Source organism: Triplophysa dalaica, chromosome 5 (assembly GCF_015846415.1).
Source record: "Triplophysa dalaica isolate WHDGS20190420 chromosome 5, ASM1584641v1, whole genome shotgun sequence".
Classification (NCBI taxonomy): Eukaryota; Metazoa; Chordata; class Actinopteri; order Cypriniformes; family Nemacheilidae; genus Triplophysa; species Triplophysa dalaica.
In genome coordinates, this window is record NC_079546.1 from 24,371,073 (window position 1) to 24,396,801 (window position 25,729).

The following is a 25,729-nucleotide window of genomic DNA, read 5'->3' on the forward strand; positions in this document are numbered from 1 at the left end:
TCTTGTGCTGAAATGTCATGAAATGTATATGTACGCAAAATTGTATTTTGGGTCTTTTGTTCAGTGTCTTGTGTGATTTGTGAATATTTTGCAGTCATATCAGAGGTAAATATTGATTTTTGGATCTTAAGATAATTATAACTAGGAGTGTTCTCGACTAAGGCTTATATAGTCAAATCAGAATTGTCACTTCTTGCCTAAAGTCGACTGATATCCAGACCGCAAGCGCTTGTGCGTGTGTGTTTGTGCGTCCATGTTGGGTTCCATTTATTGTATCCCATACTGTTTTAAGCATACCCTGCTTATTATGTTTGACTTTTATGAATTATGTCTAACCCTTACAAATATCACTGTGAGTTTCGACTTCAAGTGTTTGTACTTGAATCAGTATGTTCCAGATGTTAAGAACAAGGAACTAACGTAATGCTACCCTTAGCAGAAAATACTAACTTAGAAGCAGAGGTGGGCAGTCCAGGGGCCAAAGAGAAAAAGTCCTTCCATATTTTTGTTTCACCCATGAACTCAGCAGCTGATTTCACCAGCGGAGAAACCAAGTCATTCCTCTCAAGTCACAAGAAAGTCAAATCCCAAGTCCTCAAAGAGTTCAAGTTAATGAAATAATTAATTGACTTGTTAAATGATGATTGAACATTAAGGATGAACGCCTGCTGTTAACAATCAACATCACTGAAGAAATGAGAAACACAAGAACTACAACTGACTTCATAATTGTGCTCTGTGTTTGTTTTAGTTGCACTCTTGAGCCGTTCAGCAGTTCAAAGAGATTTGTCTCTAAGCAATTACAATATTGTTTCACAGCAAACATTTGTCCAATGCTGAATCAAATCTTAAAGGAGACATTAGATGAAAACCCCACCTTTTCTGTGTTTAAGTGCTATAATTGGCTCTCCGGTGCATCTAACAACCTAGAAAAAGGGAAAAATAAGAACCTAGTAAGTTAGTTTTGGTGTCCCTTTCCCTGCAAGCATGTGAGAAATCCAGCCGTTCAGATTTCGCTTCAATTGTGATGTCCAAAGCAGATTTTATTATGATGTTATGATGTTCTACACAGTTTTCACACGTGGTGGTGTACAGTGGTGTACGTGACCCCATGGCTAAAGTTCGTGGACAACATGCAATGTAGTGGCTGCACAGAGTCCAAACCTGGGAAGAGACAACAGTGGATTTATTTTATTTTTTGTGGAAATCCCTCAGAAACCATCAGTACAAACCTGCTTTTTAGCGTGAGTCACTTCAAACCAAAGTGCTTTTTCAACCTGAGAAAGTACAAGCAGGATTAGCTTCAAAGTTATTCCTCAAGAGGGATCGAGACCGACTGAACGAGAGAAAAATTGCCGATGTGAGAAAGATTTATCAACAGTCTGAATTGACGTATATGTAGCGTATATATAGGAGGATAACATTAGCATATGATAGCGAAGGGAGCTAAGTCAGTCACAGGCTTAATAGAACATTCAAAGCCAGTGTTAAACTTACTGTATATAAGTGCAGATGGAGTTTAACTGAGAGAATGGTATTACATTATGTGTGTTAGTATGTTTAGCTGCGGCAAGCTGTTTATTTTGTTAATGAACAGGGGCGAACACTGCAGGATAGTTTAATTTTAAACGTCTCAGATCATTCGTACTTAGGCTGACAAATCATTCCCAGCTTACTAGTATTGCTTTCAGGTTGTGTGTGTAATGTTATAACTTGTGAACAACAAACGCTTAAATCCACGTTATTCCGCTGAGATCTGCAGGTGCGCAACATTATTCAATCATGGATACTGGTTCCACATGTTGAGTCATGTTTTCTTAACATGAAATGAACATGTTAACTGAACATGACTGAATCAAGTAAACCTAAAAAGATACTCTTCTGCACAACTAAAACAGATGTCACAAAAACTCTTTAAAATGGCAACACAACATACTAAACTCTTATACCCTGATATCAAGCAACTATTACAGTTTTTCATGATTGCTAACACAACTTATGAAACAATTCACTTTTTCTGACAACTAAAAACACATTCTCAGAACAATTCACCAGTTTGTACAAACCCCACACAAGAACACACTTCATTCTTCAAAGGTTTGATCACGTTCTCATTCAGAAAACACAAAAGACACAATATAATGAACACAAGATGTAAAATGAAACAGCACATATTGATCCATCAGTAAACATTCAGAGGTAAAACTGATGACACACACATCAGAATCTCAGGATCAGATCAATAAAAGCTCATCCTAGAATCATGTAGTGGGCTTTATACTATATATATCACTACACACTTTATATCAGAGACATTTCTCTCTTCTGTATCCAGTAAGCTGTAGCACATGTACAACATTTTCACCTGTTCTGTGATTTGGCAGAATATATGGAATACTTTTACAATATTGGGCCAAAGGTTCAGAGGATGACATATTTTTTACATTGTCTTATATTGACAAATCACTTCACTGTTTCGTTTCCTTTATCTTCTCTGTGGTTTTGGATAAAATCATCTGTTAAGTGTCTGAATGTAAATGTTATTTGTGCAGTTGTGTACTGAATTATGTTTCATAACCAGTTCATGTTGTTCTTTGGTTTTTAAACTTTTCTTGTCTTATAAGATTATCTTCATCTACTTTACAGTAGTGTAATGTTTTAGTTTTATTTCTTCCTAAAGCTCTTTCGCTTTACTCTATCTGCACTCTTTTATGTTCTATACTGTAATAGACACCGAGCTGTCAAATGACTCCATTCTTGAATCAATAAGAGCTTTTAGTAACAGTGTTTTAAATTGATCTCACATGTGTCTGAGACTGTTGTAGTGTGAGTGTTTGGGGGAAAAGTTTACCTTGTAACACAAGTTTGAATGGTGTTGAGTGGAGAGCTTCATTTTGACATGAAAATAGGATGTTGAGGGAACTGGGTGAGAAGTTTAACACACTCAAAATTGGCTACACAATCATGAATAAACAAAGACAAAAAAAGACAAAAAAGACAAACTCTGTAAATACAGTTTCATATGCAATATAAAAGACACAACCAAACCTTCAATATAGACCGTATTTACAGAAAACACCCAATAAATAAATCAAAAGCAATAGACTAAAGATATAAAGTCCATAAATGCATAAGCAAGATAGTAGTGGCTTAGCTGATGTCCATGTGTGAGTATGATGAACTGAAAGTCTTTATAGCTTAAAGGAACCACAAAGCTCCTCCACAAACTTCTTTCAAGTCTCCTTACATCCACAAATCCATTTATTAAAGAAGGCAACAGCAGGAAACCACTCGGGTAAATGCAAGTAACCAAACATGCAATCAAAGGCATTGAAGTTATTGCAGGTAATCGAAAGTCCATCCATATACAAAAACAACAAACAAAATAAACAAATAACAGTTCCAAAACACTATAGAAATAATTAATTCATACAACTTTCACTAACTTGATATTGAGCTTAAAACACATGTTTCCTAACTAGGACACAAAGTTCTTGAGCAAACAGCCAGACCATGCTTCAGTCTCAATAACTTCCTGTAATACCCAACTGTGAGCTCTATAGTCCCTCTAGTGACTTGGAAGTGATATAACATACACACTAGTCCAATAGCAGGCTTGGGAATGTATAAACGGTTATGTGACTGTTATAAGTTATGCTTTTGTTTTAAGAGTTCAGAGAAAAGGAGCCGTAATTTCAAGAAATGTGTTTAAGCAATCGAGAAAAACTGTAAATGCCATAAAAAAGAATTCTTCAAAACATCAATCTTTGGTCATAAAGTCAAAGCTCTCTTTGATTCCAGGAACATAACTATTTTGGTTTCAGGATACCGAAATAACTTAGTGTTTGGTAACACTGTTAACCTTTAGAAACAGTTCTGTTGTTAAACTCTAACATTATTTTACAGTTCTAGACATGTATTTTCTTTTAATGGAAGCTCTGTCAGTAATAAAGAGTTTAGCTTTCAGAAAACATTTACATGAAAACCAAAACAGAACATTTGAAGAAACCAGTTTTGCCTTTAATCAGCATTTATTAGAATATTATGGCACGTCCAGTGTCTGATGAATTTCAACCGAAATAAAGTTCAGGAACAATATACTTTTTCAATAGATCCTGACACACATTAGTATTGTGTTATTTAAGCTTTAATGACAACTTGCAGTATTCAAGATCTGAAAATATTGCATTTTTTTGTTATTTTGGTTCAGAACCAACATATAAATAGTAAATAAAATTTGAGTGGTCTCCACGATGTTGTCACGGTATTTTCTCTGCTTACTTTTTTCCACGACTGCATTCGTTCAGAGCATGGTTTGTTTCAATCCAGTAGATGTAAAACTAATAAATCTAGTTTGTATCTTATGTTAGGGGTGTCTGATTATTAATACTATTATTATATTTTGCAGGTTAAGCCATAAGGTAGCCATGAGGTCTAGTCAGTACATTTTGTTTCTTTAAAAGACCATAATGTGACAAAGAATTCTACATATGTAGTAAAAGGTACTGTGAAAAGTTTGACAATACTTGCAATACTATTAAACACTTTTGGATGATGTAAGTTTCCACTTGATAACCTCAATAGCATATATAATATATGTTATCTTATATCCTTGTATTGTGGTAAATGAATGATCAGAATCAACCGACACATATCTATTTTAAGATGATCCTAAGAAAAGTGGGAGTGTACAAGACATTCATCTTTTCGCAGAAATCTCTCCTTAGATGCTGAAAAGTGCTCTGGTCTCTGTTTATGGGAGGAGATGAAGGTCTAACTTGTGGTATAAATGAATAAACCATATGATATTGCAAGGAAAACCAAGAAGACTAAGGAGATCTCATTTTTAATTCAGGAAGTTCCAAAGGACGAGGAGACTATCTAACATACATTTCAGACCAAGAGTTAAGTAAGAAGTATTTCTTTGTCTTAACATTGAATGAGAAATGTCATGATACAGTAGTGATGAAACGTCTAACCTAATTTATAAAAATGCTTTTATTTTTCTTTTGTTTTAATTAAAAATGACATGTTAAAAATGTTATAAACCTAACTTTGTTTTAAACCTGAACATCCATTGGCAGGGCCGGATTAAGAACACATGGGGGCCCTGGGGATATAGAACCTCAAGGGCCCCCTTCACTTTATTGCCATCCCACAGTGTCTTCTGCAGTGTTTATTACATTTTATTATACATAGTATTTTAATTTTATAGTTAATACTTATATTTCTATTTTATATAAGCACAAGTTTGCATACCAAACTTTCCGGGCTATTTAAAAAACATTAACATTAACTCAATATTTATTTCTTATATTTACTTTTCTAATAATTTTATCTAATGACATTAATAACAGCCGTTCACCAGTATAATTGAGAGATATCATGTCTAACAGGTAAGAAACATACAGAAATTGAATGTTCTCCATGATAATCCATGCTTTTAACCATGTCGCATTCAGAGAAAATCTTAAAGTGGCTCAGTTGTTCTTGTTCAACTGATGACCCCAAACAAGACTTCATAAAGGATAACTTAGACAAGGAGCGCTCTTCACTCCATCGCATTTGTTACCGATCAGATGAGCTGTCTAATATTCGCTTTCATCTAAAGGGGCAAAGTAAACATTCATAAAAGCCTTGATTCTTAACTGGTTGTTTATAACAACCAGATGGAACTGAAGAAGTTGGTTAGTTTTTTAATTTTAGCTGTAAGATTATTCTCACGTTTTTTTCCTTTCTACTTTATTTCTCCTTCTAAAAAGGCACAACACTATCACTATTTTAAACACAAACAAGCCAAACGGAATTCTTGACATTAACGTGGCTGAAGCGTTCTGCCCAAAGTTGATAGTTTTTAAACTCTGGGCGCCCAGTCGAACTCCGGCGCTGATCTAGAAAAAATGAATAGCACCAGCGACGAGCACTGATAAAAGGTCAACTGAAAGTGCAGCATTTCGGTTGAAAACAAGGCCTTAGGTGGACACAGCCCCATACGAAAGCATAACGCAAAGAGGCGTTTCCTGACATAATGGCGCGAACTGTAAAGTGATTTTGAATTATGGAAACATAGAAGTTATGTTTTGCAAATCAACTCTTCATATGCTTATCATCATATTCATGGCATAATATAGTCATACTTGCGTTTACAGTCTTAACTGTTACATTCAGTGCTGCATTTTTATACAACAAAATGAAAAAAGCTGTTCTCATTTACATATTTCCTGCTTATGAAAAAGTACTTCAATGTCACTTTTAGTGAATTTTGCAACATAAATGTCCGTCTGGACAACAAACTATGCAAATATTTACTGACAAACTACATCCATTTTCTTATGCCCAGGTAGTCTGTAACAGAGTTTTGGAAACGGCGTTTTGTTCGGTCGGTTGAATATGCTTCTGTTTTCTGCCGGTCGCTGCAGAGAAAGACCAAGAGAAAGACAAGATGAGTCTGCTAAGCAAAACCACGCTCTTGCATGCATACATTTTATCTACGCACTTTACCTAAGAAGTCGGAAAACACTACGCAAAACGCTCTCTGCCAACTGTAAACGATTAAAAAGAGGCGAGTCTAACAGCAATAAACACTTTTTACGTGATTGGTCCCCTATACTGGTTTGTGTGCGTTTTGCGCCTGTGTGTGTGTGTATACGTGTGCCTGCCCTGCATGCGCTTGTTTGGAAATTGCCAGGTCCGGAACGAATTCCCTCCCGGGTCTGAATCCGGACCAGAGTACGGACATTGGGAAGGGCTGCCCTAGACCCTGTCATGTCATTCCCCAAAACCCTGAACGGGGAGGACATGAAAGTTAAAAAGACTGAGCCTCCCTACGCCCATAGCTGGTAGGGCCAAAATGATTAAATGTCTGTTGAACAGACTCCAGAAAACATCTAACCTGATCAGTGGTATCTATTAAAGACTGTGAATCAGGATGTAAAACACTGCCAGGAATCACTGGTCAGTTCCTTCCTAATAGTCTCGGGCAAAGATGTCTCGCCCAGACAGATCTGCATTCAGGCTAAGACTGCCGAGGACATGGCCAAATATCTCGGGTAAATTGCGAATGTGTGATGAGTGCCGTGTAAACTAAATTCATATCATCATATTCTGTACGAACCACCTATCTTAAGACAGCCAGAAGTTTTGCTAACACATTCCTGGCTCGAGTAGATGCATTTAATTCTTGACACATAAGGCAATCTGTCTTCTGACATTCCCTACCAGGACCCTGAGGGTTGTCTGTGACAAACTACCCAAAGTGGTTAGTGATGCAATCTCTCGCTCTACTGAAGGCATGTTCCCCATACCAGTTTCAGGAGCATCATTTAATTTAACGAACGGTCTACAACCAGCATTAAAGTGGTGTGCAGCCTTTGGTTTATTCCAAGCTTTCCTCAACATTTGCGAATAATCGTCAGCTAACGGAATTCTGGACGCTGAGTGCGAGAAATGCTTGTCCATACACCTTGTTGAGGGGCAGAAGCTGTACTTTCTACCTGCGTATCAAGCCCTAAAATTCAAGCTGTGCCTTAGGAAGGACCCGATTTAGATTCTTCCTCATCCTCTTCAGGCATTCCCTCACTACTCCAAAGTGTATTATTAGCATTTAGAGAGACAATATCCATGAGATCATGCACCTCTGTCTGATGTGGAGCCGACTTATCACGAGATGGGTTGTAACAGGAGGCGTAAAAGGCTTTGTGCTCACCCCAGGGGCACATGCTTCAAACTTACCAGCTGGATAGCGTAACGTAGTCAAAAACTGTAGCTGAGTATCATCGGTGTCATCATCAGAATCCCAGACTGTCGGAGTCCTAACAAGTTCGCCCTGAGACCCACCAGGTCGTGAAGGGCCAGCAGAATTATCAGGGACATCAACTCTCTTGCTTTTGCCAGAGCGTCCCATATCAGAAACGTCTTCACTGTTGCTGCTAGTTGAAAGTCTGACTCTATGTATTCTCTCCTGTAGAGTTAATCCTACTGCTGCTGCACAGGGATTCTTAATATCATCTAAAAAATGTTGCATACCCAAACAGGAGGGACAATCCCTAACACCAGTTTGACAAAAACTACATTTTCATTCATACTGATGAGCCAAACCAATCTAACAGAATAGTTTTTACAATACACAGTTTTTACAATTCATTCTTTATTAGAATGTTTGAGTGAAGTTTGGCACTTAACTAAAACAAATTAATTTATCGATAACAAAATATCTTATTTTGTTGAACATAGTATGTAAAGAATCACAGCTCAACGATGAAGTCCATAATCAATACTTTTTGAAAAACAAAATCAATTTAGATTTCATACATATCCACCATGCTACATGCGCACAGACAGCAACTGTACAGGAAAGAATAAACATCAGTTGCAAATGCAGAATGCAGAATGAAGAAATATACTTACTGACGCACGTTTCAGCGAAGCTTCTAAACACCTAAATGAGGAGAAATCCACCACAATCCTCAGGGACTAAAAGCACCTGCTCAACAATGTGACGGACTGATATTGCAGTGTTTCTCCTGAATTTAGGCTTTAGACACAATCAATCCAATCTGTTCTCGGATTAGGATAGAAAGCAGTGGTTGGCACATCCAGATGTTATATAGCGGTCAACCCCTAAAGTCAGTCACATGACATTGTTGCTATTAGGTCTCACGGATTGGCGAAGGAATGGTGTCATTCAGGTTAGGACGCTGGTGATTGTCTGAGTGAGGTCAAAATAGATCCTAAATGCAGACGGACGTAAGGGGAAAAACAATATCTCTGAATGAAACACACAAAACAAAAGTCCCACGAGGGGGTAAAACTAGACTAGACAACACATGAAGAACGTAAACTGACAAAGACTAGACTTGACTAAAACGAGAAAATGTGTCAGACGTGGTGTCCTTCATGCGGAAGCACTGGTACAGTATATCCACAGGATCAACCAAAACAAAACGTCCCAAGACAGACAAAGCAAGAGCATAAAATAGGGGATAAAACCAAGAGGGAACAGGTGAGGAGCATGAAACCATTAGAAGTAAATCAATGGGGAAATGAGAGGGCGGGAACAGAGTCGAGACCAGAGAGCGCATGACACGAACTGAACCGAGACAAGCGAACTGAACGGTCCAGGTGTTTTTTCATGTACCGTGCCACCCCTAGAATCGACGCAGAATCATAACATGAGCTGAAAAATGTAAATTACATGTATATTGTATTGATTTTTAAACACAGAATTCATGTCTTGGCCACATTTTCAATGCAAAGTCACCCAACAGAAGCGCATTGTTTTTGTTTGAACAGACATCAAACTGGAATGAGCATAATAAATGTAGAAATGACAATTCAACTATAGTTTCTTACCAGAATATTTACCTATCCTTTGGTTTAAAAACAACATTTTTTGAGGTAAAGATTTGTATATTTTTTGCATATTTATTGGAGCATTTTTTTAATTCATTTTTTATTGTTTCTTTGAAGATTTATTTTGATTAGCTGGCTTTTGGTATGTGGGTTTGAGCTAAGGTAAAGCTAACTCTTTAGGCGCAGAGTTTAACACTGTTAAAGGATTTTCCTTGTTCACAGAGAAAGTGTTTTTCGGAACTTACTGACGTGGAAATGGGTCACCGCATCTCTAAACACAGACAGGGAGGCAACGGCATCCTAACATCAGGTAACTTTCCAATGAGTGAAGACACGCTACCCCAGTATTCTTCTCACAACACCAGCCCTGAGTCAGGGATTACCATGGAAGTGCCAGTTGATTGGATACGAAGAACATCAGATGTCCAGGACTCAAGGCAGGACAGTAGACGACCTTCCATATATAGCACTATGGATGCTATGCCTCATCTTGAGTTTTATTCCAATGCCACTGTCACAGGCCGCATCAGACGCAGCAGGCCATCACTGGAGACTCTTCGTAAGACTTTTGATGTAAGCAGATGTATGTTAAGATGGTGTGATGGTATGTTAAGATACCTCTGATGACTTAGAACAGTGTGTACCGACCACATCTTTTCAAACCACAAACCTTTCTTTATCAATATTCAAGTTGTCTTAATAAAACACTTTTGTAAACATTGAAAGAGTTGCCTTTAAAGAAAGTTCAGAGTCAAGAGCTCAACTAAAGCAAATACTGATCACAAAAATGGTTTTTTCAACATTAACATTGTGGGTGCAAAAGTGATCTATTCAACTCTTTTTGAACATTAATTCAATGGCTGCTTGCTATCTGGGACATCTTGTTAATACAATTGTATCTACTATCATTTGATTTAGAACAGAGAATGTGGCTATGACATAAGCGACTCAGGTGCAGGCAGTCTTTCAGTGATGAACGAAATGGGAAATGGGTCAGATGAATGTGGATCTGAAGGAAAGACATACCAACAAGTGCGCTTCGGATGGGTCACTGGGGTTTTGGTGAGACACATGACCAAATAAGCATACCAAGCAACATGCATGCAGAAAGATGCAAACGTGAAGACATACTGATGACATACTGCTTCTGTGTTTTAGATTCGCTGTATGTTGAATATATGGGGAGTCATTTTGTTCTTACGATTGTCCTGGATTACATCTCAAGCAGGAATCAGTGAGTAGAAACATACAAATTATTTTTTGACTAATGTTTCAGTAAATGGCTATTTTTTCCCACATGCTCATGTTAGTTAAAAAGTTTGTCTTTGTCTTGCAATAAATCACAGATTAAAGGTTTATTTGTCAATGTTACTCAATTAATGATTATGTAGATCTTTTATCTTTTCAGAATTGTTATCTATTTTGGATACATATTCAATGATTCTTTACATATAATGTCAATATGTTCTGTTCATTCCTCTTAGTTCTTACATGGGTCATCATTTTCATGTCGGTCCTTGTGACCTCAGTAACCGCATTGTCTGTATCTGCCATTTCTACCAATGGGAGAGTATCCTCTGGTGAGTCACTGACAAAAGAATGTCATCTAGCTAATCCATTTGTCTTGCTTATGTTATTTAATCGTAGTCACTAAGGCCTGACTGTGACTATTGCTCTACAATGAGAAGGAGAACCTTTCAACATATTTAAAAGAGTCAACCATTCAGAGTAACACCACAGCAATATGAATGGCAAATTCTCTCTTACATTGCACAGTTATACTTACACGTACATGTTGCTCACACTTGCAATTTCACTCAAGTGTCCCTGAAAATGTAACAATAAACTCTGGAATATATACCACTACACAACAGCTTATGCCACTGTTGTCTATATTTTTGATGGGATTTTTTGAATTTCTACAGGACAGCAAAGTTGGGAGGGGTTAGGGGGATTGGGGGTCTTGAGACAACCCAGGTCCCCACACACAAACAGATCGATGTGTCCATATGCCCAGAAGCATGCAAGCAAGCATTTATTTTTAAAAACGCAACTATGGGTCGCAATAAGCAGGTTACACAAATGACCTATGGGCTTGTATTTTTGAAGGAGGACTGGCTCTTAAACACCGTAGCATGCTTGAATGGGCAAAAAAATGTATTGTATTTCTTTTACAGTTTTTATTATCTCTCTACCCATTAGGCGGAGCATATTTCATGATCTCTCGTACCCTGGGTCCTGAGTTGGGAGGCCCTATTGGTGTTGTGTATTCTTTCGCCAATGCTCTTGGTTGTGCACTCAACACAGTGGGATTTGCAGAGACTGTCAGAGATCTTCTAATTGTAAGGACGATTAAAATGAACAGTGGTTTGCTTGTTTTGTCGTGGAATTGCATGACTTTTCTTTGTCTTTGTAATATGATGCAACAGGAATATAATGTAGAAATTGTGGATCCAGTCAATGATGTCCGGATCATAGGCTCCATTACAGCCACAGTGCTTCTTCTCATCTCATTGGCTGGAATGGAATGGGAATCAAAGGTATGTTTTTGAAAAAAACATGCATTTGACATGAATGTGATTTTGCATCATAAACATGGATCTGGAAAGTTTCTGTAAATCATTTTCTTCTGACATTTAATGCAATGTTCATTACTTCTATCTGACAGGCTCAAATCCTATTTTTCGTGGTGCTTATGGTATCCTTCACCAACTACTTTGTTGGCACTGTTATTCCAGCGACTCCACAGAAACAGTCAATTGGTTTCTTCAGCTACCGCAGTGAGTGTAACCATTTAAGTGTGCTTTAGAGCTTTTAGCTTGTGGAACATTTCATTTGTATTTCCTAAAAGGTTCTGTTATGGTGTAAAACCAATCATTTTAAATTAGATATGTTTCTAGATGTTTAATTGTTTTTTAGAAATGCATAACTTCTTCTAAATAATGTAAAACTAAGCAATTTGACATGTTTTAAATCACACAATATAATTTAGTTATTGATATGGTAATTATTATACAAATTTCTTTTAAAAGCTTTAACTTGGAGTTTTTTTCTTAAAGACGCAAACGTTATGGGAGGAGAGTATTTAAAGGAATTATGAAAGCAATTTAGTCATGTTTTCCAGACGTTATAAATTGTTCATACCCTAGCGACTGTTCACCTAACATAAATGGCGCTTGATGGAAAAAAGAAAAATCTGGACACAAGGTGGTGCTGCACAGGTTTATGCTTCTGACGCTCGCATGTAACACAGAAAAGGAATGAGGAAGTAGTTCACTCAGGTTTCGAACACCACTACAAAATGGCTGACACTCAATATTGTGCATTATATAGGAGATATGGAGCGGTTTCAGACACACATCTGGTCTCGAGGCATCTTTCACCTACTTACTTCCTCATTGTCGTTGGTATCAATGTGTGCTCGGCAAGACCCTTTTGAGCTTGAGTGCCACCAAGTTGTGTTTTACTGTAATGTCAGCAGCTCCGGGCACGTGATCAAAAGGACCAATCTCAGTGGTCGGTCGGTTTTTAATGCGGCGCATCAAACCAAAAGACGATTGTTGAAAATGCTTTTCTGTCTGCCGTTTTACACGTCGGTGTTCTCACTCACATTGTGCTCTTTGTTTAGTCATGAGGTTTGAGACATCAGCGATAAGCGCACATGATTATTGCCCCAGTGTGGACAAGGCTTTATACTGGTGTTGGAAGCTTTATTGCCCAAATAAAGGATGCCTAAACCCTGCTCTAATTGGCGCTGCTCTTAGCAAAGACAACACGGTCATGCCGATATGCCTTATTCAACATTAGAAAGGTTAGACCCTATCTCACTGAGCATGCGGCACAACTCCTTGTCCAGGCCCTGGTAATCTCAAGGTTGGACTACTGCAATGCTCTCCTTGCTGGTCTTCCTGCAAAGGCTATCAAACCACTTCAGCTGGTTCAGAACGCAACAGCCCAAAAGGGCTCATGTGACTCCCCTTTTCATCTCTCTTCACTGGCTACCGGTTTCAAGTCTATCAGATTCAAGTCACTAATGCTTGCCTACAGGACTATCACTGGATCTGCACCGGCTTACCTTCACACCCTCCTGCACTTCTAACACCCCATCAAGATCCATGCGTTCAGCAAACCCTTCGTTCAGCAAAAGCGTCTGCTAAATGACTAAATGTAAATGCAGTAGATGCGTTGGTCATTATGAGAATGAGATATTGCATCTGTTTCTTTTAATGTGTGCCATGCTAGTAAATTTCCACTCCCATCTGCACTTTTTTGATATTGCGCTCTCGTGCTATTTTGCCATGTTCAATAAATCTGGCCCAGTATCTTGTTCCACAAAAATCTTCTGATAACTGTTTTTTTTCTAGGTGAGATTTTCTTGGAGAACCTATTTCCAGACTGGAGAGGGCCAGAGGGCAGTTTCTTTGGAATGTTTGCTATCTTCTTTCCATCTGCCATTGGAGTTCTTGCTGGAGCCAACATTTCAGGAGATCTGAAAGTAAAAATAACATAATATGTTTGTCAACTTGACTACTTTATATGTATGGTAAAAATTGGTATGCAAAATGAGTAGAAAGTCTTAACCAGTAGGTGATAAATAAATGCATGATCTATTTAAATCAAATGGTTACTAACACAAGAAACCTGCTTAGCTAAGGGGCTGCCAAATCTAAAAAGTTATATAAATATAGAGAAATGATTTAGTCCTTGTTGCATGCGATTCTCCCACCAAATGACAAATTTTACAAATACAATTTTATTGTTAGACCCATGACAAAGAACATTGTATTAATAAAATGCTGTATTTTTAGGAGCCAGAGGTTGCGATCCCAAAAGGAACATTAATGGCCATATTCTGCACCACTATAAGTTATTTAGCCATATCATCAACTGTGGGTGTGTATTTAATTCAAGCATTCAACATAATCTGATGGTTAAACCCAGAGCCGTTGAAAAACGTAACAAAGTTACGACACTTGCATAGACGTCCATTGGAAGAATGAACGTAACTCGTATCATAGTTCCAAACTTTGGATATAGTTCGAAACACGGCACGGAAGCCCATTCATTTGCGTGTCTCCCAAACGCATTCGCTCTACAGTCTGTGAATTAATGACATGTTTATACATTTAACGGTCATATCTTATATTAATATATCTTATACTCCACAGACAAAATGATGCTATAAATGTAGTCAATGAGCAAATGTATGCAAACATAGTTGCAGTTGTCTGTCCCGCTAAAATCTATACAGATAGGTTAACAGCACAGATTTGTTTGGAGACCACACAGTGGCAAGATCGAGTGTCGTAACTCTTTTTTCAACGGCACTGGTTTGACCTATTTTCAGTCATTTACAAAAGCAGAAAACTTGTCAGTTTGTTCAAACGTAAAAAAAAATAGTAAAAATTGTAAAAACTCTTTACCTTTTATACCTGGAGTAAAATCACTGTATTTTGCCTAACAGCAGACTTTTGTTTGAAAAGTAAAGTATGGCAACTTTAACCAAAAAGTTTAACAAAGGCTTTGAATACTGCTCATCCAATCTGATTCCAGACCCAGAACAATATTTACTTTTTTTACATGCTACCTAGCATTAGTACCTTTTTAAAAAATGATTTGTTTGTCACACTCTCCCTCATCATACGGTATGTAATAAAAAGTAAGATTTAGTTACCTTGTGTCTTCCTGTATTTCAATTTTCATTTCATTATTTTACACATTGCACCTCTTTTTTCTTCCACAGGAGCATGTATGGTGCGCGATGCCTCTGGAAACATGAATGACAGCTTGCTGTTGAACTCCACTGAAGACTGTTATGGTCTGGGCTGCAGTCTTGGCTGGAACTTTACCAAATGTGAGCAAAGTCATGACTGCTCCTATGGCCTGGCCAATAACTTCCAGGTGGGACAGTTTTAATAGATCTCTTTCATTAGCTTTTTCACGAGTGGTGTTCTTTTATGTTTGATTTAATTATTAACTTTTGTTCCAGATGTTTCTCAAAGGTTTCTAAGGGTCTAAGAATTCTCACGTATAAACACAAAAGAGATAATTATTCACATTGAGTAAACGTTTAAATGTGGATGACATATGTCAAATAAACAGCATTTTATTACAGCTTTGATGAAGTGTTGCACAACCAGAATGCATTTAAATTGTCCAGTGATCTGTGCAGTCATGTGATTTACTGCTAAAAGAAAAATACTGAATATAACACAACTCTATACTAGTTTAGTACTACTAATGTAAGCATTGTAACTACTGTACTGGATAAGAAATCCACTGTTTTTAACAATTCATTTTATTGCTGTTTTCTGTCAGGCGATGATCCAAGTCTCTGGGTTTGGACCATTGATCTATGCGGGCATATTTGCAGCCACTCTGTCATCTGCCCTTGCATTCCTTGTCTCCGCTCCCAAAGTTTTCCAGGTACATCCACAGCAGATACTCGGTACTGTGTTACTTACTAAGTAAGATCAACAAATATAAACTTATCAAATAACATACAAAGATAAAAAAGAGTTTCTCATCTGTTCTTGGTACAGTGTCTCTGTAAGGACAATATCTACCCGTACATTGGCTTCTTTGCAAAGGGTTATGGAAAAAACAGTGAGCCCTTGCGTGCCTATCTGTTATGTTTCGTCATTGCCCTGTGCTTCATTTTGATTGGTAAGTCAAAGAAATTGATACTGCCATACTAAACCTTACCTGTTTATATCTGGTAAACATTTCATTTGGTAAATATTTCTCAACGTAATTATTAAATGTCACTTTTTCTATCTAACATCTAAGCTGATACAGTTGATCTTTTCTGACAACATGCCCTACACTGTAAAAAAATGAACATTTGGATCAACTAAAAAGTTTCCTTCCAATGGAAAGACGTAAAAAAAGTAAATTTCCCAGCTCACAAACGTCACACTGGTGGTGATCAGTGTTTTCTTGAGTTGGGCTCTTGACTTTTAGATGTTACTGTAGATGATTTGCCGTCCTGTAACTGTGTGCTTTAAGAGTACATTTCTTATGGCCATGAAATGAGAAATAAATCAAATGGTGTCGTTGAAATCACCATCATCTTTTGTTTATGAACATTCTAAATCATTAGAACATTTTATTTGATTTCATTAATCAATCGCTTTAAAAGTGGATCAAGTTTGTGTTGTTCAAATGTGGATAGGTTAACCAATCCAGAGTTTAGGTGCGGCTAAGCACAGTCACCCCTGGATTTTGGTATGGACTAAGAATAGTTCAAGTCACCATGATATCAAAGTATTTAACACAGCGTTGCAGTGATTTTTATCAAAGATTTATCCATGCACACCTTTTTATTTTTATTCATTTGCACTTGTAATCTATAATCAAAAACATGAAGCTTCCTTTCCCCTCTCAACAACAACACTTCACCACATGATGTAAGCAACAAAACAAGGGTAGGACTATACTCACTGTCCAATGGCAAGCCATCTTTAGCCCTCCCCTCCAGGCCCAACTTACAACAAACCAATCAGAAAGTGAAGGGGAAAATAAAGCCTTGCTCTAGATCTAATTTCAGAAGCCGTTTCTATGGGATATACATCACGTTATGGAAAAGAAGTCAATCGCAGCTTCTGTTTCATGGTGACTTCAACAGTCTCTGATTGGCAGATCTAAGTCTTCTTCCCGCATGGTGTTCACAGATCATAAAGATCATGGGCAGCAAGACCATTTAAATATTTTAAAACAACTGGGGAACAGCTGGGAACTTTAAGTTTTCAAGTGTTACCAGTTGGACTCATTTTTTTAAGTTGATCCAACTGTTACATTTATCCCTTGGCCAACAGAACTGTATTTAGCAAGTACAAAGTCATAAAACATCCAGTAGACTTCAAAACTATCCTAACATGAGTATACTGTAATAATACTTACAACGTTTTCTTCAAATTGCATTTTCAATGTTGTATCTCTTCTCGGCAGCTGAACTGAACACCATTGCTCCTCTTATCTCCAACTTCTTCCTCTGTGCGTATGCTCTTATCAACTTTAGCTGCTTTCACGCTTCTATCACCAACTCCCCCGGTGAGTTAGTAAAGAATTCATGTGATAATCTGTTTAGTTACAACCTTAACACAGTTTATCATTGTACATTGCTGCGTAACATTAACGTTATTTACAATAACCTCAACTTGACACATTTTAGAATGCTTAGAATGATTTTTTTGCCAAATAAAAATTTATTGAGAGACAAAGATTAAGGATGTATTGCAGGCTTACATCATTTTACATGTTAGATTTGACATACTTACCCATTGCATCAACATGTTTTCAATTGTCATATTCTACTTATTATTTATTTCTATCATGTCTCGTTATATATAATATGTTAAATACAAATTGTGTCGCTCACTATAGGATGGAGGCCATTATTTCGGTATTACAGTCCCTGGGTTGCTCTGTTTGGGGCGGTTGTTTCCGTCGTACTGATGTTCTTGCTCACCTGGTGGGCAGCTCTCATCACATTTGGTGTAATCATCTTTTTGTTTGGCTATGTAGCGTACAAGAAACCAGGTAATGTGTTCTTCCATATTCAGTCAAGCCTTAAGATTACTATTGAATGTTATACCGGTATATGCTCTTATAGTGATGTTCTCTGGATGGTTTTGTTTCTTCTCTAGAGGTAAACTGGGGTTCGTCGGTCCAGGCAGGCACATACAACATGGCTCTGTCTTCCTCATTGTCTCTCGCAGGGGTTGAAGACCATGTCAAAAATTATAGGTCAGATAGAAAAGATGTTAAAAACTGCTGACAGATATATCCACTATTTGCTCAACTGACCCTTCTTTCATTAGGCCTCAGTGTCTGGTTCTGACTGGGACCCCAACTACACGTCCAGCACTGGTGGACTTTGTGGGATCTTTCACTAAGAATGTCAGTCTGATGATCTGTGGGAACATTCTTCAGGTGAGCACTGTATTTGATTTTAATAGTCCTTTTCCTGTTCTTGGATATGGTGTTTCATCCTTTTTTTCAGGGGGAGGAGAAAACAGCTTATACAGCAGCTAATACGGTATCATGGTTTAATCAGAGGAAAGTTCGATCTTTCTACACAGCACTCGAGGCAGCCAGTCTTAGAGAAGGAACACAACACCTTCTGCAGGTTTATATTTATTTGTTGTCTCTACCACATGTACAGTATAATAATCAAGTTACTTTTGCAGTGAGGATACTTTTCGATTTGTTTGGTCTTCCGAAAAAGTGACAAATACGTTTTTGTGCTATTTGGACAACAAGACTGCTCGTGACGCTAAAACTTTACGAAAGGGTGCCGTGACGCAACAATTGTGATTAATTAATGTTTTCAATGATTATTTTCGAGTAGACAAATTAACAAAATTAATCAAGATTGGGTAAATCATTCGAATTTATTTTTCTTGCTGCAGCCCCCTCAGCCCCCTTCTTCCCACGGCGATGCATTAGAGTGCCGCAAATAAATCCTATATGTTGCATACAGTGGTGTGCGAAAGTTTGGGAACCACGTGCAGAATCTGTGAGAATGTAAATCATTTGAATAAAATAAGAGAGATCATACAAAGTACATTACTACTGGCCTTCAGAAGCAACAGAAGATACTTCCCAGAAGACAAATACAGATCAATCCTACAGTCACTGCTGGGAGGGGTTCAAATTGTCACAGTCACCAGCTGCAGTGTCCTCTCAAATCCACTAGAGGGCACTCCTCTCATCATCATGAAACACACTACACTTCCCATAACCCATTGCTCAGACTCACTGAACACTGATCATTCCACCTGTGTGTGATTATCTCATTACCTCTGTCTATATAAAGCTGGTTTTACTCTAACTCACTCAATAAAAAGCTGTTAAACAAACTTACATTTACGTTTACGCATTTGACAGACACTCTTAGCCAAAGCGACTTACATTGCATTATCCTGTTCATTTGTTTGTAAGTATGTGCAATCCCCTGGGATTCAACCCACAATCTTGCGTTGTTAACACAATGTTCTTACTATTAAGTCACAGGAAAGCTTGATTAACAGGAAATTGAATTACATTTCTCCAACAAAATACAATTTGTTTGAAACAATTCATTATAATATTGAACTTCATTTTTTTATTAGTCTTGACTAAATGAATGTGTGTCTTACCTACACTTGAATGAAGTGATATGATCAACATTGTTTTATATTATACATTTTAACGTTAATTAGACATTATTCCATTTAACTCCAATAATAAGATATTGAGTCAAAAGAACTCAACTGGATTGTAACCGCCCAATAAGTACCCAAAGGCAAAGCTTTTCTGAACAATGGTAACCACAAAACTCAAAGATATCTGACTTTGGATGAAAGCGTCTGCTGAGTGACTAAATGTATATGTTCATATTTTGTGTGATTCTACTTCCCCCTTTAAAGGCCTGTGGCTTGGGAAAGTTAAAGCCGAATGTACTTGTGATGGGTTTCAAAACAAACTGGCAGGAGAGCACGCCTCATGGAATAGATGACTATATCAATACCATATAGTAAGTGAACACCCTTTAAACTCCTCATATTGATCTTGAATAAACATAAAGCGGTATTCATTCAGCTGATACGATTTCTTTAATTGTGCTCACAGTGATTCTTTTGACTCCAATCATGGTGTCTGTGTTCTACGCATGATGGACGGGCTGGACATGAGAGATGAGTTACAAGCTGAAGGTATGTCATCTACTACAAGTTACTATACTGAAGCATTGTGGGACTGTAATTGAAATGTATAGGTTTGGGGTTATATAAAAATATTTTAAATCTGCAGTGAATTTACTCAAAATCTACTAGGATATAAAGAAGGACGACAGCATTAAATTATACTTACATTTTATAAAAAAAATAAAAAACAAAGAGTATGGAAAAAACAAATCTATATGATAAACTGCAGCATTAAACTAAAGACCATGATCAATGATCAAATCAGCACTGAGCAAATCAGTTGAATGAAATAATTATACTGCTTAAAATATGATAACACTACAATGAAACATGTGAAAAGTGAATATTTGTATCTGAAAGTGTGACTCTATTCTGGAAACATCTTCCATGAACATGACATTAGTGTAGCTGATCTGATCCCCAACAACGGTGTACCGTATGTATTAAACATTCATGTTATGCTTTTGTTGTTATCTGACAGTAAACCTGACCTTTGAGGCAGATGAAGCCAATGACTCCCAACAGCAAAATTCAGATGCCAATTTAGGTACATAAACTTTGTCTTTGTTCTTCACCCTGTCTGGATTGTATGCCATTTTATCCACTGTTCTCTTTTTCTTCTTATTCTGTATTTTCAGACATTGACGACACAAAGAAGATTGCAAACAATCAAATAAAAACAGTGTTTCAGACCACACAAGGGAAGAAGACTATTGATATATACTGGATCTCTGATGATGGAGGTCAGAATCTGAAACATACTTTGTTGTAATCTGTGTCTTTATGATTTGAGTCATGGTTGGTATAAAGTACTCGACTGGGATCTATTAAATATTTATCTTTGCAGGTCTGACCCTTTTAGTACCATATCTGTTAACAAGAAGGAAACGCTGGAGAAGCAGCAAAGTCAGAGTGTTCATCATTGGGCAACAGCAAACGATGGAGGAAGATCGCAAAGAGTGCGTTTATATTAAAAAAGTCAATTATTAGTAGCATAGAAATGGTTTGTGTAGAGTCCACTAACCGCTTTTTGTAACTAAAGCCTAAATACAAGTTACAAAGTACACTAAAGCCCAAGTATAGTGTACTTAATAGAGAAGCAATTTCAGACTTGTTTTAAGCTTGTCCTTTTGTAGGATGGGTTAGGGTTAGCCTCAACCCTGCAGCCTTTCTAAAGGATTGTCAATTGTAAAGCCACATTTAAATGACACATTTAAATTAAATAAAACCAATTGTGCAAACTAGTTGTACAAATAATATTTACTTGAGGCCAAAATCCACACAATTTTGTAGTTGAGTTACATTTGTTTATTTCCTCAGAATGATGACTCTGCTGCAGCATTTCCGTTTGGATGTTCACGACGTCATTGTTGTGACAGACGGCGAACAACCACCATTGGCCAAAAAGTAAGTGATCACAAACATTTATAAACCAGGATTCATGTGAATGAAGTGAGTGAGGCATTGTGTTGATATCTGATGTTTAATGCACTTGGTTGTGTCTTGACCACGACATATTAACTCGCTTAAATTGAAAGAGCATGTTGAGCCAACAACATACAAGATCCTGTCGTCGAGGGAACATAAAATGCTGGGTTATTTTCAACTCCGTATTGGTTTAAAAAAGGAAACAAACCCAATTGCTGGGTGAAATTAACCCATAGAAAAAATGCCACAATGTTATGTCTACTCAAAGTGTAGTTTTGGCCTTGGTTTACAGTTTTCTCACTGCCACAATTTCTTATGTTGAGGGAACGTTTTAGTGAAAATAGACCTGTATGTGAAGGTCCAAGTGATTTCTGCAAAGTGGATCTTTCAAATAGTATGTTTTAAAGAATCTTTCAGAAATGAAGTGCTTCTTTCATGTCTATTGTCATGGGATTTCCTTAATGGGAAACAACAGACACTGATACAAATCAAGTTATTTTCTATAGGAAATAAAGCACGTAACAAAGAATAATCTAGTTTAATCCATTATATCTTAACAAAAGACAATCTGCATGCACTTTACTTATTGTAAGGTTAATCTTTTAACAGAAAAGTTATGGCATGTTTAGTGTTATTTAATAATGCTAGTCTTTATAAGCTTATTTTTAGTTTATAAAAATGCGGAGGCTTTTACTTGATCGGCCCCTTTTGGTAAACCTATCCTAGTGTTAACCATAGAACCAGGGGAGTCAAACTTTGTGACCAAACCGACTCATTGAGAAGTAAAATAAGGTGCCTATCCAAACACAAATGATGCTTGAGAAAACTAACTAATTTAACCAACAAGTACCTTTCTGGCCACTCTACCTTCATTTCAAACGCACACAGTTACTGATACAAACATTCCTTTTGTAGCATAAGACGCTTCGAGTCCACCATCACTCCCTTCACTGTGAGCGAAGGACAGGTAGGAGAGGAGACCGCTCAACAGCAGAGGAAGGCCTGTACATGGAAAGTTACGGACAAAGAGATCGAGGCTTTGAGACTCAAGGTGTGTGTGGGTGTTTGGCATCAAGGTCTCGGTACACTCAAATCAAACTTGGCTTTACAAAGTCTTGTTCATTTTTTCTACTTGTCTATAGTCGGAGAGAAAAGTGAGGCTTAATGAGATCATAAGGAGGAACTCTAAGCACGCTGCGCTGGTTCTTGTGTGAGTATTGACTGTAACACCACAATCATTAGCAGGCAAAACAGGATGTAGGTCGATATGTAATTCACACAAACAAAGCAAAATCTCATAATATTGGGGAATTCAAATGATATTCATACGTTTCAAACGTAAATGATTTGTACGGTCAACATTGCTGTTAATAATGAATGAATGTTTCTGTTTTTTCATAGGTCTCTTCCCGTTCCCCAGGCCGATTGTTCTAGTTCTCTCTATATGGCCTGGCTGGAAACATTAAGCTGGGGTCTACACTGTCCAGTCCTCCTCATAAGAGGAAACCAGCAAAATGTCATGACCTTTTACTGTCAATAAAACACCTATAGGTACTATCACATACCTATTTATTTAGACATATATGTCTCAAACATGTCAGAACATCATTGAATTTGAAATAGAATAATGTTAACAGTACTAAGAAGTTGCTTGTGATGATTCTTATTTGGATAAAATGTGTTAAGCTTGTTTCATAAATTTAAGTCACCTGTGAGATGCTTTGCTCAGAAATGGAGCCAGAAATGGCCTTTTCTGAGTCACTTTAGATAACCCAAGAAGACGTGGTGGAATGATGGCATGAGTTCAGGGCCAGACTTTGGAAGATTGGAAGGGGAGTTTTTTAAAACAGTTCTTTTTTCATCAATTTCAAATTTGGTGACACTATAGCTGCAGAGATTACACAAGTAACCTTTAAGCAAGTGGTCTCTCATGATGATTTTTACTAGATACTGTAGTTCCTATCCTAAGTTTACATTGAAATTTACAATGATTGTTCTTTCTGAGTAATGACTAAAGTTTGACAAGTACCTTCTTTTTTTGCTATATAACACTATGAAGCCTTAAAATATAAACCTTGATATTTTGTTAGACCAGAAATTTTTACAGTAATATATTTGTGCTATAGCATTAGTCATATAAAAAGATTGAAGTTCTGCATGAGTCAGACACACATATCAGCAATCCACATATGAACCTCAACAATGCAATGACAAGCAACTGAAAAGCTTCAAACCGCAATGCATGCTGGGTGCCTATATTAGTAGACTCATCGAGTCTTTTCTACCATCCCGCAGAATCATTCTCGTTGCTTAATTGTTCCACTTAGTGCCGATCCATGCCGCCTGAACGTAAATGGTTTCATTTCCCACCACAGGGCTGATAACAGAAATCTTAAGAAATCTGGCTGGATGTAAAGCGCTCATTGTTTGTCACCATTGATAAGATTTGTATGTTAAGGTCTAAGTGTGTCTCAATAGCCAAGAAAGAGTTTTTACTGGAATCTTTCCTAACACGTCACTTACAGGTGCCACATTATCATTTAAACCAACCACTTTCTAATGAAACTTCTGTCATCAGAAGAGCATAAAGCTGCATTTCCATAAATCACTTTCATTGTTGATTTTTTTCACTCTCGCACCAATTGCATTAGTGTTTTGTGATGTACAGTGACACAATGTAAAAGAGAAGAAAACATCGATCACCATGTTGACTTTAAACATAATAAAACCACTTTGAACCAGAGCTAGACAGATATAAAGTGAAGGTGGCGTCTGTAATAAGATGTGAATGATATTTGTGTTTAATTCTCCTCTGGTGACATGTTGACAGATTTAATGTGTTCATTTATCATTTACAGTTGATGTTGTGACCTCAGTGAGTTACTAGATTCTTCAACTGTGTAGTTTACTAGTATGTTACTGTTAAAATGGCTGGTAAGGTCCAATGATGAATGTAGCCATTGTGAATTTAGCCAGTGTAAAGCTAAACTGAGACTGTAAGAGAATGTATATGATGAAGGGTTGAAGCTGCATGTAAATTGATCATGTAAAATACATGTAAATTTTCGATTTTAATAATCATTTTAATGGTCACTAACAAATAATAAAACCACACGCTAAGATTGAATGCCTTTTGTATTTATTTCACATTTCTTACATTCTATACATTTCGGTTCTTTATTTTTTTATATTGCTTGTATACTGTATTTTATGCTTGCTGTAACATTATTCATTGCATTGCATTTAACTACTTTTAGTTTTCACATTGAAAAGCAGATCAACAAGACCTGTTATTAATCAACATAATTATAGAGTATTTATTCATAGTTACAGTTCCTAAACTTAAAGCATTTTTAAACTGAATCATTTTTAATAACAAATAAAAACACTTTGTAAAGTGTATGAAGTTTTTACCCTGAAATGAAGATCCTTAGATAATCCTCAACCATCTTAAGTCCAGAATTTGTCATATTTATTATCATGTATCTTTCATAAATTAATGTCAGAGAGACCCAGAACCAAAACAATTGCATAGTAAGACAAGTCTGTCATTTACCTGTTAATGTGTTAAATATTATACATACTATTATATTAATATTAACAATTAAAACTTTAGGCCCACTTGAGTGAAATGCTCTTCCATGCAAATCTTTTGATCTGAAGGCGTGTTTAAATGTCTGAAACTACTTCTGTATACAAGAACAAAATTGTGCAAACATATTCATTCATTCCTTTCATTTCAAAACCATAATTGTATTTAATCACAAAAGTTTTAACATGGATGACCTTATTCAAGTGCAACTTCCCAAGAAAGGAGCTTCCTCCTACAAAAACAGATTCAATGGAGCACAAAGAGAGAGAATACAGCCCAGTCAACTTTATAAATAAACTGTATTTAATCAGGTAGGTTTAATAAGATATTATGAGCAGGTAAAAATAATAATTTGAAAACTATGAAAATAAAGATGATCATTTGATAACTGAAAGAACTAATACAGCTAATATACGGCATACATTTGGAATTTAAATAACTGAATACAAACATTATGAGCAACAAAAAGAGCAAACAAGCAACAGCTCAACTTGAATCCTCACTTTCAGAGTGGAAGAGGGAAGTTAATAAATCGAATAAAATAAACTGTTTGTGTTTAACTAGCAAGATATGTTTAATAAGTTATCATTTATACAAAACATAAAATGAAAGTACCTGTAGAGCTGCGTCTGTCAAAGAAAAAGCATGCTATGAGCAGACCTTTAAAGTA

The 25,729-nt window shown here is 36.9% G+C and overlaps 1 protein-coding gene across 1 annotated transcript; it reads left to right on the forward strand.

Moving 5' to 3' along the window:
* Positions 1-9,164: 9,164 nt before the first annotated feature.
* LOC130420550 (solute carrier family 12 member 3-like) lies at positions 9,165-24,594 on the forward strand. The gene is made up of 26 exons (XM_056747885.1): positions 9,165-9,924; positions 10,270-10,413; positions 10,510-10,585; positions 10,836-10,931; positions 11,554-11,693; positions 11,781-11,891; positions 12,020-12,131; positions 13,716-13,846; positions 14,160-14,244; positions 15,095-15,252; positions 15,670-15,777; positions 15,894-16,017; positions 17,302-17,403; positions 17,737-17,892; positions 18,000-18,099; positions 18,174-18,285; positions 18,356-18,481; positions 19,764-19,870; positions 19,966-20,048; positions 20,521-20,586; positions 20,678-20,782; positions 20,887-20,998; positions 21,360-21,446; positions 22,383-22,518; positions 22,610-22,677; positions 22,869-24,594. Exons 1-26 carry the CDS (start codon positions 9,607-9,609, stop codon positions 23,005-23,007), a joined length of 3,102 nt encoding a protein of 1,033 aa, XP_056603863.1. The 5' UTR covers positions 9,165-9,606; the 3' UTR covers positions 23,008-24,594.
* Positions 24,595-25,729: the final 1,135 nt, after the last annotated feature.